We start from the raw sequence: 15,263 nt of genomic DNA on the forward strand, positions 1-15,263 counted from the left end.
GTGGTCGTTTATTTGACAGAGTCAAAATTTCAATAAACATTTTGTGTGTTTCTCACAATACTGTTTTAGTGTTCACTCTAATCAACCCTTCCTTCTGTTACCCTTCTGGGCAGGAGGGGTGGGACAAAACCTAGAGGCATTGTTTACCTGTTTTCCTATGGACATGGTTTATTTTTTTCCTTAAAAATCTTTTTTTTTTTTCACTACAAATAGAAATAAATGTAAGTTCTCAATAATTTTTGTTTTATTTTCTAAAGTTTGAAAGGCCCATGGCAGAGTAAATTGTGGACACCCACGGACACTCGAAAAAGAAAGGAATAAAACAACATCTGTTTGATTCCTAGAGCTGTGCAAGTATGAGTGCTGCTCGGAAGGACGTCGTGCACATGGTGCCAGGGAGCGCGCGCTAGGAACCCGGAGCACGCGCGGGCGAGCGAGACAATGCGATGACGTCACACCTGCTGGCGCTGCTCCGCCTGTCGGGCCGCCGCCTCCGCGCGCTGCGCCGCCGACGACAGGTTGTGGCTGCTGCGGTGCGCCTTGGCGAGGCGGCCGACGCCCGCGCGACTCGCGCCCGACGGCGACGCCGCCCGCAGCGCCTCCTGCAGCTGCCGCATCAGGCGCCGCTTCTCGTCCGAGAAGTCGCCCGGCGGCGGCGGCTCCTCGGCGGCGAACAGCAGCGACGGCGGGCCCGAGTCGCGCGGCGGCGGGGGCGCCGGGTGCCCCGTCGTCGTCGTCACGCCGCCGCCGATGAGGAACGCGCCCTTGCGCCGCGCCGGCTCGTCGGCGACGGACCACCGGCGGGGGCAGGCGCCCGAGGGTTCGTCCCGCCGCCGGGAGCGGTGCTCGATGCTGTGGTAGCCCTGGTCGTGGCGGTGGCGGCCGCAGGAGGACCCCGACGACGAGCCGTTGCTGTCGGTGCTGCGCCGGTCGGCGTCCTCGGTGGGCGTGGCGGTGCCGCGGCCGGACGAGCAGCACGGGCTGGGCGCGCGGCGGCGGTCGCGGAAGGCGTAGGGCGGCAGCGACGCCGGGCCGCCGTCGCCGCCGTACGCCTCGTCGTCGTCCTCCGGGTCGGTGTCGGCCTCGCGCAGGCGCTGCTCCGTGCAGGACTTGGCCAGCGGCGAGGGCACGTAGAAGGTGGGCTGCTGCGCCGAGGGCGACGACACCTCGTGCACGGACACGGCGCGGCGCTTGCGCAGGCCGGCGTGCAGGCGCGTCAGCATGCCGCCGCTCCTGGGGGCGGCGGGGGCGGCGTCAGGCGGCGGCTGGGGCGGCAGCACGCGCGCCGCATGCTGCTCGCGCGGCGACAGCAGCTGCTCGGCGCGGCCGGGCGACGGGCTGGTGAAGGACGAGCAGCGCCGTCTCAGGCGCCGCCACCGCTGGCTGATGCTCTTGTTCCACGCCGCCAAGTCTGCAACACGGGGCGAACACGCGAGTAGTAGGCTACCTGCTACCTGCTACCTACGACCAACTTTCACCTGCAGCCACCACGCGCTACAATGGAATAGAACTAGCGTTTAGAGTCTCTGTCGTCGCAAGCCCATCAGTGCATAACTATGCGACGATAAACGATACCTTCATTTCTACATTGCAAGCCTGCAGAATCTGACTACATTCAGTATTAAGGTAGTATTTACCTGAATACACATGAAACACAGGACAGTAATTAAATTAGGTACAAATTGAGTTTAGTGAATCACGTTCAGCAATTCGATCGCACCTCTGCCAACACAGACAGTGATTCATGGTTATCACAGTCCGAGCTCGAACTGCGGTATATCACTTGCCACATAAACGTGGTTCCTTAGCAAGGTCGCGCGCGGATACAATATTTATAAAACTGCCGGACGTGGACAACGCAAGCCTCTTGGAAAGATCGCACTCTTAGTTCGGCCCGCACTGAACCAACGAATCATAAAACATAATTGCATGGTTCAAAATGTTCGACCCCTTAAAAAAAAAATCAAAACTCCAGACAAAAACCAGCTCCTTTGTTCGACAATTTCTTTCTTTTATTTTATCCCCTCAATTACGAAATACGTCCTTCAAAATCTAGCATCGTTCTTGCATGCTATGCGCTAAGTAAATCATCGGAGGGGAAAAAAAACCATCAATTGTATATGCACTCCATCCTCTGGCCCATTGTTACAATATTTCCCGAAATACACGTAGTTACGTCTTTTTTTGTATTAAAACCATATTTATTTTACACAAAACAGGAAAACGAGTAAGTCACGTGCAGTGACGAAATGACAACAAAAAAAGCCTATGGATAAGAAGAGAAGTTACACAAGTAACGACTAGAAGAGGAGGCAGGATTGGATTTACCGTCTTGTCAATATCGAAATCGTTAGTAACGATGAAAGATATTTGAAGGAGCATTGACGGAATGAAGAGGCGGGGTAAACCCGGAGTAACCAGCGAGAACCCCGAAAATAACTCAACCATCAAAACTTCCGAATCCGACCCCAACGGCGAGTAACCTGACCTTTTTTTCCCCCGTTAGTAATTGGCTCGTTGGTAAATGTTTTTCGTTTCTAATCAAACCGCCAAATGTTTGACGAGTTTCCAAGTTTCGTTTCGACAAATTAACTGACGGTGACAAGGTTTGAGACTCATTCAAACAAACACAAATTCACGCCTGTGTTACCCGGGACTCGAACCCGGAACCCCTGCCGCCGAGAGCGAAGTCAGTCCAGCTGCGCTACGGAGGAGGTAAGCCGCTCCAACATCGTGACCCCAGTGACGAAGCAGGTGGTACAGAATGAAACAGGTTGGGGCTGGTGTCACACGGTGCGTTTCTGACGTTGCGGCAATAAACTTGCGCAGTATTTTTTTTGTTGTAAATATAGGTCTCGGTACACGAGGACTCGCATCACATGTTTTTTCTATGGATACTTTAAAACAACTACGAAACTATAAAAATGCGGCGTTTACAACGTGTGCACGGTACAGACACAATTACTGCTTCCCCTTTATTTATTACGAAGAATACCACCCCAGCACGTACAATTTAACTGTATAGGCCAAGTAATATGAGTATCTAATTTTATACATACCTGCCAACTTTTTAGTTTGGTCATCAAGAAAACTTTTAAATTGGGAAAATGTACCGTAAATCAAATGCGGCAATTTTTTACATGCTTTATGTGCAATTATTTTCTATTTTTCTATTCCATTTGGTTTCTGCTAATTTACTAATGCCATGAAGGGCATATCGATGGCCTAGAATAAAAACCTCATACAGTCAATATTGTAGGCTAAATGTACTGGGAAACTAAACCTATCCAGAATGTGCCAATTTACACAGCATGCATATGAAAAGCAAAATGATCAAGTACAAAACAAAAGCAATAGTATTCACTAAACAAGATTACTTAAAGACATACCTTGCTATATCACATGCTTGTTACATATTTCAGTCATCTGATTATCATCCTTGATGCAATTTTAAGACTTTGAATGTGCAGCAGTTGCCTTCTTTGCTTTACCTAATAAATCTGAGATAAACATTTGTTCATAACAAACACAATTCCCAAATTTCAACACAGAAATAGACTGCAAAGTTTCAGATGACATGGAGGACCTAAATGGGGTTCTGTTTTTTTGACCATACTGAAAATGCGCTCACATTCAGAATTACTGTGGGGGATTGACAGAATTGATAGCATTATCTTTGACAGTCTGTTATACTTCAGGAAGCCATCTACTCCACGAACTCTTGATAATTCAGCCCACTTGACATCAACAGTGCCTGCTTTCGTCACTTCCAACCCTGTGTGTGCAGTACTAGTAAAAAAGCTACAAATCTTCTTATTTTCTTCCTCAGAAAGCACGTTTTTCCTATGCTTAGGACACTTAACGTGTTAGTTATGTCGGACCTATCTCCATGAGCAATACTAAAATCACACCGGCACACACTGCAAAACACAAAAGTTTATCCTTTTTGCGATTTCAGAATACACGAGAATTGGTTGTTATACGCAGCACGGTAAGTCTGAATATATTTCTTGTTGGCTAGCTTACTAATGGTTCCCATCACGTAAATACAAACGAAAAAAAAAAAAAAAAAAAAAAAACAGGTTGCGCAGCACTACATTGGAACTACAAACAATAGTCAGCCATTTTGGCCATAATATAAGGAACAAGAAACAGACCAAAGAGATAGGGCTGACGTCACAATTGTGGTCCGTTCCTCCGTTTAAGGAAGCACTTTTTCCTTGCGGTAAGAGGAAAACGACCGTAGAACGTCCAGTCCAAACCATATACAAATAACTATCTCTTGTTTTGTTTTCATTACGCCTTCCGTCGGTGCGTCGGTAACATGGCCGGTACAGTAAAAGTTGGCAGGTATACATGGCCGGTACAGTGAACGGTAATAAACCACCACGCAAAAATAAATCCGTAAGATATTAAAGACGTCCGTAAAACCGTAAAATAGTATTAAAATCCGTAAAACTTACGGACAATTCGTAAAAGTTGGCAGGTGTACGAATTCCTCGAGAACACTTTAATTACAGTTCCTTCTTGGAAAGTTGCTCTACGCCTTTTGTGAAAACATACATACAAATGCATTATTTCGGTTCATATGTGGCTTAAGTTTTGTAAAATTTAAATAGAAACCAAATAAAAAGAAAATTTCTGCAAGGAAACTTGAACCCACGACTCTCGCATTACGAATCCGAACTTACGCTAACATAAAAGACTTATACATATATGTATTGACCAATTCTCGACCAAATTTTTATTTCCTACACGTTTGGCCATCTGGAGCTTCCACTTGCGTCATTTTCATTTTTAGTCAAGCCCTACATTAACTGTGAATCGGTGATGAGAAGTCAACATCCCCCCCCCCCTCCCTTTTTTTCCCAAAAAAAATATAAAGATTTGATAATTAATATTTTCAAAATCAAAAATATACTGGCTATAGTACAGTTTCGCATCACAAACACATTCAGCTGCTTACTTTATTTTAATATTTATACTTTGAAAATTCACATTTCGATTAGTACTTAACACAAAACAATTTCTCCCGGGGAAAATATTCCTTATCGCGTATCCAGTTCATATCATAGCTTTATAACGCATATCATCAAAGTTAAAAATATATTTCGGTAATTGGACAGTTTAAAATCATAAACACACTCAACTGCTTTTTTTTTTTTTAACTTTTAAATACAATTGTATATGTTACAAAGATCGCTCCCGGGAACCAAATGTCGTATATTATTTTCAAAATCAAATATATTTTGATAATTCTACAGCTTTGCATCACAAACACTAATAACTTCATTTATAACACTTTTAAAAAAAATTCAATTGGATACGCAATAAGGAATAATTACCACTCAACCCAATCACGAATCACAAGACGATACTACAGTGTTTTAACCGTCAGCTGTAGTCTCGAGATGTTTTGGCGTGAAATGACGCATGCCGCTACAAGTTACCAGAGGGCGAGCTCGCCAGCAGGGTCGTCGGGCAGCGCGAGAGGCGCGCCACACCGCCAGGCACTGGCAGGCGACACTGAGGCGAAGCGCGGGGCGGGGCGTGCGCGCGCCGTGTCCACTCGCGGGCCAGGATGACTCAATCGCGAGGCGCGCGACGCACACAGCACACGCCCCGCCACCCCACCCCACTCCCCTCCTCCTTTAACCGACACTCAGACCACGCGCCGGAGGTACGGGAGGAAAGTAAATAATGATGAGCAGGGCCTTCGAGAGTGATCGAAGATTGTCGCGAGAGGGGGTGGGGGGAATGAGAGAGAGAGATAATTACAATCCCCGGGACCCAGGCACAAGATGGGTTTTCGAGGTTTCTGATGTGTAACTTTTCGTGAATTCGAACGTTTCAGTCGCATGGAACGTAAATGTGTAACCACGGTGCTGCCATCTGTGGCGGACGACCAATGTTCGCAAAGCCAAAGAGAAACTTTGTAGTATCAACTGTTTAGTGATTTTTTTAACAAGACGGGAAGTATTTTAATAAAATTCCTTGTCGAAAATCAGGCACAAAGCCGGGGTTTAGTTTAGTTTTTTTTTTCCCCAAGTCTCTCTCGCTTTTATCGGAGCAGTTTCATTATACAGTTTAGAATTTCGCTCAGCTTTGGCAGCGGATTCTAGCGGCAGGTACGGAAACTACTTGTGATTTGCGTCCAGAAATGTAGTTAAAAACAAAATTCGCATTGATATTATCATGCTCGGCATTATTTTAAAGAATTACAAGTTAAATTACGTGTCCGAGTTTCGTATTATAAGTGTATTTACAAAATGAAATCTCACGAACTCGCTCGGCAACGAGCAATGAAAGACTCGCATTTGTTTTTAAGTTAAACTTTTTTTTACAGCCGGTAGAGTAATCACAGGGTAACGGAGTTAACGTATGTAATGTAAATAATATTACTCAATGGCGCGGGGTTAAAAGAAAATTAATTGAAACATCTTTAAATCCGGTTACAGATGGCATCAGCAGCGCATTATTTCGTATACTTCCCCACACTTTTGCAAACGTTTACTTACTTTCTCATACTTTCGCATGGGTTTATGATAGAGTTCAGAGTTTATAGTTGCGAATTACGAGTTGCAAAAGTATGCAAACGTAGACACCAGTAGGTGGTGATAGAACACTAGATATCCTTGTACCTTAAACTATTTTTAACGAATTTGTAACGTAAACAAATATGGCTAACCCCGCGGCTGAATACTGGTCGTACAGAGTAATGAAATCAGAAGAGCTAATCCGTGCGGGTCCGGAGCTGCATGTGTGCCACTGTAGAAACTCCGTTCCGTGAGTTTACGTGATCCGTCTCCGTTTCCGTGTTATTGTAGAACGGGTCTAATGCGCATGCGCGTTTCTGCAATAACCACAGGTCGACAGCGTGTGGGGCATTAACTAGTATCTAATACATTTCATAATCATCGGGGGGGGGGGGGGGGGGACATACCAAGCGTTATCGGTGTGCCAAATAAATATTTTGTGATAGCAAAACCATTCTGGAATACATTGAAACTACTTTAATACACAAGGGGAAAAAATATACAGTTTGAAAATTACGTTGTAGGTAACTCAAAAGTAATTCTTCGCAGTTTGATATCTTGTCTGTTTATCTCAGTGGTTTGCGTGGAGTAAGTGACTACGCATGCGGTAGCAGTATGCCACTAGTGTGGCACACGTGTGTGAGAAGACTAGTTAACGACGGCCACGTGACGTCAGCACGTACAAACATGGCTCACGAGCCAAAGATCACGAGCTGGACTCGCGAGCCAGACTCGTGCGTGCAGAGCCCGCTTGACGCACTGCGACTTCTACGTGTTTCCGTTCGTGAAGAGAAGTGCGGCGGCGTGGTGACGTTACATGGCCGGTGACTACACGACTTCGTGCGAGTCCTGCGGGACACACCCCGAACATGGTTTGGAAGTTTCTTAATTTTTTAAAATACTATGTTAAATCTGGCTTACTACAAAAAAACTAAAAAAAAAAAGTTTATTGTGTTTGTTCAAGTATATATATGTATATATATAAATTTTTATTAAGTAACTCAGACGAGATATTATCATTTTAATTTAGCTTTATATTCATTTTTTTTGCCTGCAAAACATATTTGTTTTGTTGCATTTGGATTGTTAACAATCGTTTCGAATTTTTAATACTTATGAAAACCATGTATTTTTTTCAACATGTAATAGGCATATTTGTTTAGTTTAAATGACAAACTGTAAAAAAAAAAAAAGTGGTTAGTTGCAATGTACGGAATTTCAAAGTTCCTGGGTTTTAATCCCGTCAGTGACACATTTTATTTATTTATTTATTTATAAATTACTATTATTGTATTTTAACCACTAAAAGTAATAAAATAAATATTACTACTGGTTTATATTTTCGACCAATTGTTATAATAACTTTTAATACATAATTATCCCGGAGTCCCATGGTTTTGTTATTTTACATTACATGTAAGTTATGTGTTTATATATATATATATACACACACACACATGCATACATAATGTAACAAGGCTGTTAGCGCTGAGGTTGGCCAGCCATATATATAATATTGTTACGAGTGGGGAAAGCGGGTTCGTAAGGATAGCCCAATTAATTTTATACAGTTTTATTTACTACTAATATTTACAGTACTAATTAAATCGACACTCTTAATATCTGTTCACAAATCGTTAAATATCAGTCCAGTCCACAGTTCACACTCCTCACTGGAGCTGGGCTCAACAGTGGTTCGCCCTTTACCACGCACCTGTCCACACACAGCCTCGCGCCACTCGGTCGCTCTCGCACGGTCACGTCGCTCCGCGTCGCGCCGCTCACAAAGGAGGGTGGGTGGGGAGGGAGTGTCTATAGTCCTCCTCACCGAACTCGCACTCCACTCCACTCGCCTGTTGGAACTCTCGGAACTCCCGCGGAGGCCAGCGCGTCGCCGCTTTCATAACCTTGGCAGTCTTTCTGGAACCGACTGGAGTGGTTGTGACGTGTCGCTTCATCCCGGGCCTACCCTGCGCTCGAAGCATCCAGAATATCGGCGTATTATTCACGCCACTCCACGCGGCGGCCTCTGTAAGCCCGCAGAATTCCCAGGCCATTAAGGGATAGATAACAGCGCCGAGGAAGGAGTAAGCGGGGCCGGGGAGGAGGCTAGGCCCGGCCGCCCTAATCCTCCAACGGTATGCGCGAATGACGTCAGTGGCACCGTGTGGGGCCCCCAGGCCAGACTACCGCTGGTAGGCCGCTCAGGTGCCTGGCAAGCGTCGCGGCCCTGCTTCCCAGATCGTAACTATATATATATATATATATATATATATATATATATATAAACACACACATGCACTGTGCTGTCAAATATTTTGTCCTGTTACAAAAGTTTTGTCTTGCCGACATGACGTCTGATTTAATAATGTAGATGGTACAGAGATTATGAATTTTTTAAAAATTCTATTCCTTTATTTTTTTTCAACACCTGTAACAATGGTTCGTCTCATCAAAAATTGTTTCAGACAAAAGTTTTAGATAAAATTTATTATATACAAACAATTTGAACGTATTTGATATTGTGTCTACGAAGGGAGTTATGACTTTTGTTGTCCTCCAACCCTTTTTTTTTCAACCCCTTGCAGTTATGGTTGGTCGTATCAAAAAACTTATTCAGAAAAAATATTTTGGTATTACTCCTATGAGCTATGAATTATCAAACGTTAAAATATATGTGATATTTTCCATATTATGGGAGTTGCAGCGATTTTTCTGTTTTTCAAAATACCTTCCCCATTTCTACCCTTTTTGTCGGATTTTCCCCATTAACGAACTAAACCGAGATTTTCACTACTAGAATTTATGTATCAGTTTGGAAGTGATTAGTGAAAAACTGCGACAGTTATCGTGTCCACAAAATTGTGATATATATATATATATATATATATATATATATATATATATATATATAAATCTTTGAGTTGAAGATGGTTTTGGATATGTACCATGAAATGAAAATATATATATATAAAATTTTTCCTGAAATCGCACCATGGTAACGGCTACAATAGGTAGTATTTATTCGAGGCCGCTCGTGGAACTCAAGCCAGAATAGCTAAGCATCCAGAAGCGAAACCATCATGTTCATCGCAATCGCAAGCTCCAGCCGCCCACGCCAACAAGACAGCAGTGCGGCGGATCGCAATTCGCCAGTCATTGTCCAAGAATAAACAGCCAATAAACGACCAGCCAAATATTCATCAAAAGATATGCCATGCCATGCTGTTATATTTGTATTACTGTTGCTCTAGTTCAGCCTTTGAAGTAATGGACTTTTTAATTTATTGTTAAAGTTTTAATCCTCTGGAATACAAATTACATAAAATGTAGGTAATTTTTACATAACGCTATAATATTAAGGGAGAAGAATTATTTTCACAAAGGCTTCTAGCTAATTGTGTGTACTAACGTTCGTCAGTTAACACAACAAAGGGCTAATGTTTGAAACTTTATTACATCAGCAAAATCTAGGAAAAGGAAGAATGGTATATACTGAGAGCTACAAAGTGATTTTAAAATTTTTATTTGTTTTTCTTTAAAAAAGAAATGAAAAATCAAAAATTTAATCCCTCAAACATTACATCCCCGCAAAATACGAAACAGCGAGGTATAACGTCGTTTTTAAAGGCTGATTATTAACATGTCATATGAAGGTAACGGAAAATGTCACCTTGTTGTACCAACCTTTACGCCACCGATTTCGAGACAAACCAGTATATAATTTAGAACGAAATACTTCGACGCCTGGCATGTGCGCAACACTCACAACACTCGGTTTGAAATAGATGTCCAAAATCAGGGCCACTGATTGTTAAGTGATGTTCACGGCAATGAAAGAATTTCAAAGAAAACACTGAACTAAAAATTAAACTAAACAACTGCCGATGTTAATGGTAACGAATGCCCGGGCACACATACGGTGCGCAGAGATCCAGGAAAAACGCGATTTGATAACTACTCAAGATATCCGAGTAGGGTCTGTTTAGGAAAAGCATTTAAGAATTCTCTGAGGGGCCGAAAAGTACTTTTGATTTCGAATTAAGTTTTCAAACTGTATTTCTAAAAGAGTAAAACTGGCTAAAATACGTGTTTTTTAGGCGTAAAAAAACCAGTGCAGATTATTGAAAGCACTTAAGGGACTTGCATTACACCTTTATCTTCGTTTCTCCGCAATATCATGTTATGGTCGTCGCTCAGATTTCACAGTTATCCTAAGCACGACGAGAAGACTGTGCGCCATTTCACAGCCTTGCGCTTAGAGGCGACACCGCGCTAGAAGCACCAGCGAGCATCGCGCTTATCATCCCGCCTAACACACATACACCCCGACTAGACGGGCCCCTTGATTAAAGCACATAAAAGAGAATGCTGAACAAACACCGCGTGTCACCAAACACCACTGGAGAAAAAAAATAATTGAGGTCACACTTTTTTTTGTGAGGAAATTTCTTCTAATAAACGAGATTTCCTAATTATGAGTAAACTCTGCAACCAACAGGAGGAAAAAAATGAATCAATTTCGAGACGAATTGATTTTTGGACTAGCATTAACGTACCTGGTTTGTTTATCGACGGACCATCACGTGCTTGATTCGTCTGAAGATGCATAGCGACCAGCGGGAAAGCCCGAAGCTTGAAACTCGAGTATCCACTGACGCGACGTCTTGCGCATGCGTCGTGATCAAAAGGAGGGGAGCGATGGGGTAGGGGCGAGCCCTCTCCGGGGGCGAAGGGGAGGCACCGTGACACACAGGAAGCGGCGCACGTGCAGAACAAGACTTGCGCATCACGCCGCGTAACGACCAACTCTTGTCGGCTCGGCCGGGTTATCTGAGACACGGCGACCCGAGGTCCGGCTGGATTTCCGCTGCTGTTAGATCTCAGCGGCGTTCCACTTCGTCGACTGTGAAGTGGGGAAACGGGTTCTCGGGAGCTTTAGTTACATCTCGTCATCCGGATAAAAAACATTAATATAACAAATAAATCAGAATTTACTACGTAAGACAGTTTTTCCTTGAGCGACCTGGCTGCCGGTTATATGCACACAACAACAAAAATATTCAAGCAAAGGAAATTAATAATAAAATAAGCGTAAATTGAAAACTTAATAAATGAGTTAACAATAAATTTTAAGATAACCGCGAAATAATAAATGACAACACATTGTCTCTGAAAAAAACAACTAAATTATTCAGCACAGCCAAAAAACCTCAAGAAAGTGGGAAAACTGGAAACGTACATTTTAGTACACAAGCTTGCGGGGTTAACGATAAAAAGATAAGAAGAGGTGGAACGGAGTAACGACGATAATAGGGAGAAAAAAGGAAAAGGGAGGGGGGAGAGTGACACAGAAAGTTTGGTTGTGACAGGTTAGTCTTTTCAAACGTTCTTTAAAATAAATAGAGGGGGAGATGAAAAGGAGCATACGGAGTTTCCAACTAAAAGTGCTCGCCACACAGAGAGAGACGGGGCTAGTGTTTACCCACTTTGCCCCCCCCCCCCCCAAAAATTTTGTATTTTTATTAAGAAAACTTAATTTTAGCAAGTTGTGGTCTGGAAAGGTAGAGGTGGAAGCACTTCAGTTGCCACGAGCACGCAGGTTGTGTTTCTAAAATTGGTAAGGTTACTCGATTCCATATAAAAAAGTGAAATTTAGGACTATTAAGTATACTTTGGTTTACAAATGGGCCAATGAAAATCTCGCAAATCTTCTGAAGGTTTAGATTTGTCAGAGTACCTTTAATCCAAGTATGTATATATGAAAACACACATAGATTAAAGGTACTCTGACAAATCGTTGAGATGGGTTATGTATAGACAAAGTAGATTTTGCGCAACAACAGACTGCACGTTAACTTCAAGACAATGTGTAAATCTCTGCTACGTTTCTATACTGATTGGCTAGGATCGGCGAAAAAAAAGTAGTCAAGGAGCTGGTGTTTGGAAAAAAAAAAAAGTTGGCACGTACATTTTATGTGAAATAGGTATCTATAACTTTGGGATATCTAAGCTATTATTTTAGTCAACACGACGTTAAAATATTTACCTACTGTTTATAACATTTGATGTCATGTGGAACAGTTGTAGGGCATGTTATATGTTCATGATGAATTTTGTGAAGCTGGAATGAACTTTGGAGCCATTTGTGTTTCACGAAATTATTTCACGTGAAGGTAGCCCTCGAAATAATACATCATATTTTCACTTCTACTGTTGGTACAACTGTATAAAAGATCGTTTCTTTCACGGAGAATCATGATGTTCCATACATCTTATTGGCCCAGTCATGAGACTGAGAATATCTCGCATATCGTAGTCAACAAATTGACAAGCGAATCTATAAAACTTTTATAGTCTATGTCACGTGACTCGACTCAAATTTGACGATTCTCAAGTGTAGTAGTAGTAGTAGTACCAATACTAACCATTTCCCAAATCTCACTGAAGCATTACATAATGTTTATTTCAAACACTGACAACCAAATGAAAATGTTTACTAACACTGTTGACAGAACAACGGTTACAGAAGGATAAGTACGACACTGTTGATACTTAAAAGACTTAGATTTAAGACAAGTTACACGACACAGACGATACGAGTAAGATCTGTGTTACGGCGATTACTTGTCAATCATTTCGCAAAGAAACGCGGTTTTCAAGACAGTGAACAGAAGGTAGCGCTTGTTAAAACCTGATTAACTCCGAGTGTAATTATAAATGGAACAACATAAAAAAAGGTTACTTTGAGGGAAACAATAAATACATTGATATATATATATATATATATATATATATATATATATTGTCACGTGCACCTTCAGAGGGGGGGGGGGGCGAGAATCGTAGCTCTTTACATAGAAACAACTCGCTTGGCATCAACTAGTCTTAACTTCATAAAATACTTTACTGTACCTAGGATCATAGGTTCGTCATCCCGTACAGGATGTCTGGTGAGAGCTGAACTAAGGAGATTTTGCAAAATAACATAATACTTAATTAAAATTATTTTATTCTTAAAGTCAAATACTCAACATCATTTTAAAGAACATTTAAATAGCGGGATTACAATTTAAAACAATAATCTCTTTACTTCATTAACGATTGAACGACCTTACAAGAGAGAGAATGAGAGAACTTCACTAAACACTTCCCTAGTCCTTCCGAATACCTCAAATCATAATTAATACTTAAAATTAAAACAAAGATAAGTCCATACTCACATTTTCCGAAAAGCCTTTCTTGATCGATTACTTAAAACTAACGTAGGGGCCTCTCCTGCCCTTAAAATCCGAACGAACATTACATTTTAAAAATTATAACTAAACGACTAGTGACAAGGGCCATAGCCTCCGCCCGAAAGCTTGAAGATGACTACATTATGACCTAACTTAAATTAAACGACTCGTGGCCTCTGGCGTCGACCATAGCTTCCGCCCGAAAGCTTGAATTCCTACATCACGAACGAACTAACAACTCGTGACCACAGGTGAGACGCATAGCCTCCGCCTGAGTGAGCCCCGAGTCACCACTCACTTGCGCTTAAATTCGCGCGCCCTGCCGCGCCTACCATAACAAAAGCTCGTTATTGAAGTCAAATTTACTAAACAACTAACTAGAACATCTGGGAAGACTACCCCCCCTCTACCCCAATGTGCAGGCCACACCGCGCGGCTTGTTACGACAGCGCGCCCCAGTAACTGCGGCCCGTGGCTGCGCCAGCGCGCGGCCAAACAAACAAACAAAATTCTGCAAGCCCGCAGCGCGCCGCGCCGGCCCCGTGCCCCAATTACATGGTCACGCCACTTGCGCTGACGAGTGAACAGAGCAGCCAGCCCAGAGTCCCGTCAGTAAAGTCCCTAAATTTGATTTCAACAACCCTGCAAAATTTCAACCCGCGACATAACCCTCCCCTCACAGAGCTCGAGCCCCATCGAGCTACCTCAAAATTACAAATTGTCTTTTTCCATTAAACCATAACTATAAATTCCTCATTTCACAAAAATAATAATTTTCTTAGTTCCTTGCTGTCTGAACATACATCTAGATTCTGCATAAGATTTATTTTAAAACAACAAGTATTCATAAAATTAAATGTAAAACTTTTATCTGGTTTGTTCTCACAGGAACCTTCAGAGGCTCGAGTTCTCAATTCTAAAAAAAATTGTTCTGTTAGTGAAGCTCTCTTTACAAATTAAATTACTGTTCTTAGTTTCTCAGTATTCGTTAAACAATGTGCAAATTCTTGATAATTATTATTATTTTTTTTTTTCGGTTTCCATTTATTACCATACTTCTTTCGTTCTTCAAAAAAAATTAAGTGTCCTTACAGTGTTTCAATTAATTAAACTCTTATCTCGTGAAGGTTGGTGCAACTCCTCGAAGTCAGTGTTGTCGAGAAGAGTAGCTCCCTGGGCTGGCCATCAGCAAACACCACTCAACTCCAACAGCTACTGGACTGGCTTCCAGGGCAGCTCACAACTTCTCCCCACATCTGCTTCGGAGTTGTGCCATCCTCATCACGAACAGATTACAATTCTGAAACATCATCAACAGGCATTACCATCACGCCTGACAAATACAAAACTAACTACTAAACTGCAATCGATGGGCAAGGATGTAAACACACAAAAAAAATAAAATTAATTAATTCAACTGCTAACATAAAGTATCCCACCCTTAGCATAATCTAATCAGGCAAATAATTTGATAGGAAAAACTTAAGGA

The 15,263-nt window shown here is 42.4% G+C and overlaps 1 protein-coding gene across 4 annotated transcripts in view; it reads right to left on the reverse strand.

Moving 5' to 3' along the window:
- The window catches only part of LOC134542110 (PDZ domain-containing protein 2-like), a 388,063-nt gene that overhangs the window by 15,334 nt on the left and 357,466 nt on the right, over positions 1 to 15,263 (reverse strand). For 3 of the 4 annotated variants that reach the window (XM_063386060.1, XM_063386064.1, XM_063386063.1), the window contains one exon: positions 459 to 1,411. In XM_063386060.1, the coding sequence (XP_063242130.1) occupies positions 459 to 1,411 (953 nt within the window). Of the gene's footprint in view, positions 1 to 458; positions 1,412 to 5,392; positions 5,472 to 15,263 lie in introns of those variants that run through there. The other variant, XM_063386061.1, reaches the window with a different exon arrangement.

Source organism: Bacillus rossius, assembly GCF_032445375.1.
Source record: "Bacillus rossius redtenbacheri isolate Brsri chromosome 4 unlocalized genomic scaffold, Brsri_v3 Brsri_v3_scf4_2, whole genome shotgun sequence".
Lineage (NCBI taxonomy): Eukaryota > Metazoa > Arthropoda > Insecta > Phasmatodea > Bacillidae > Bacillus > Bacillus rossius.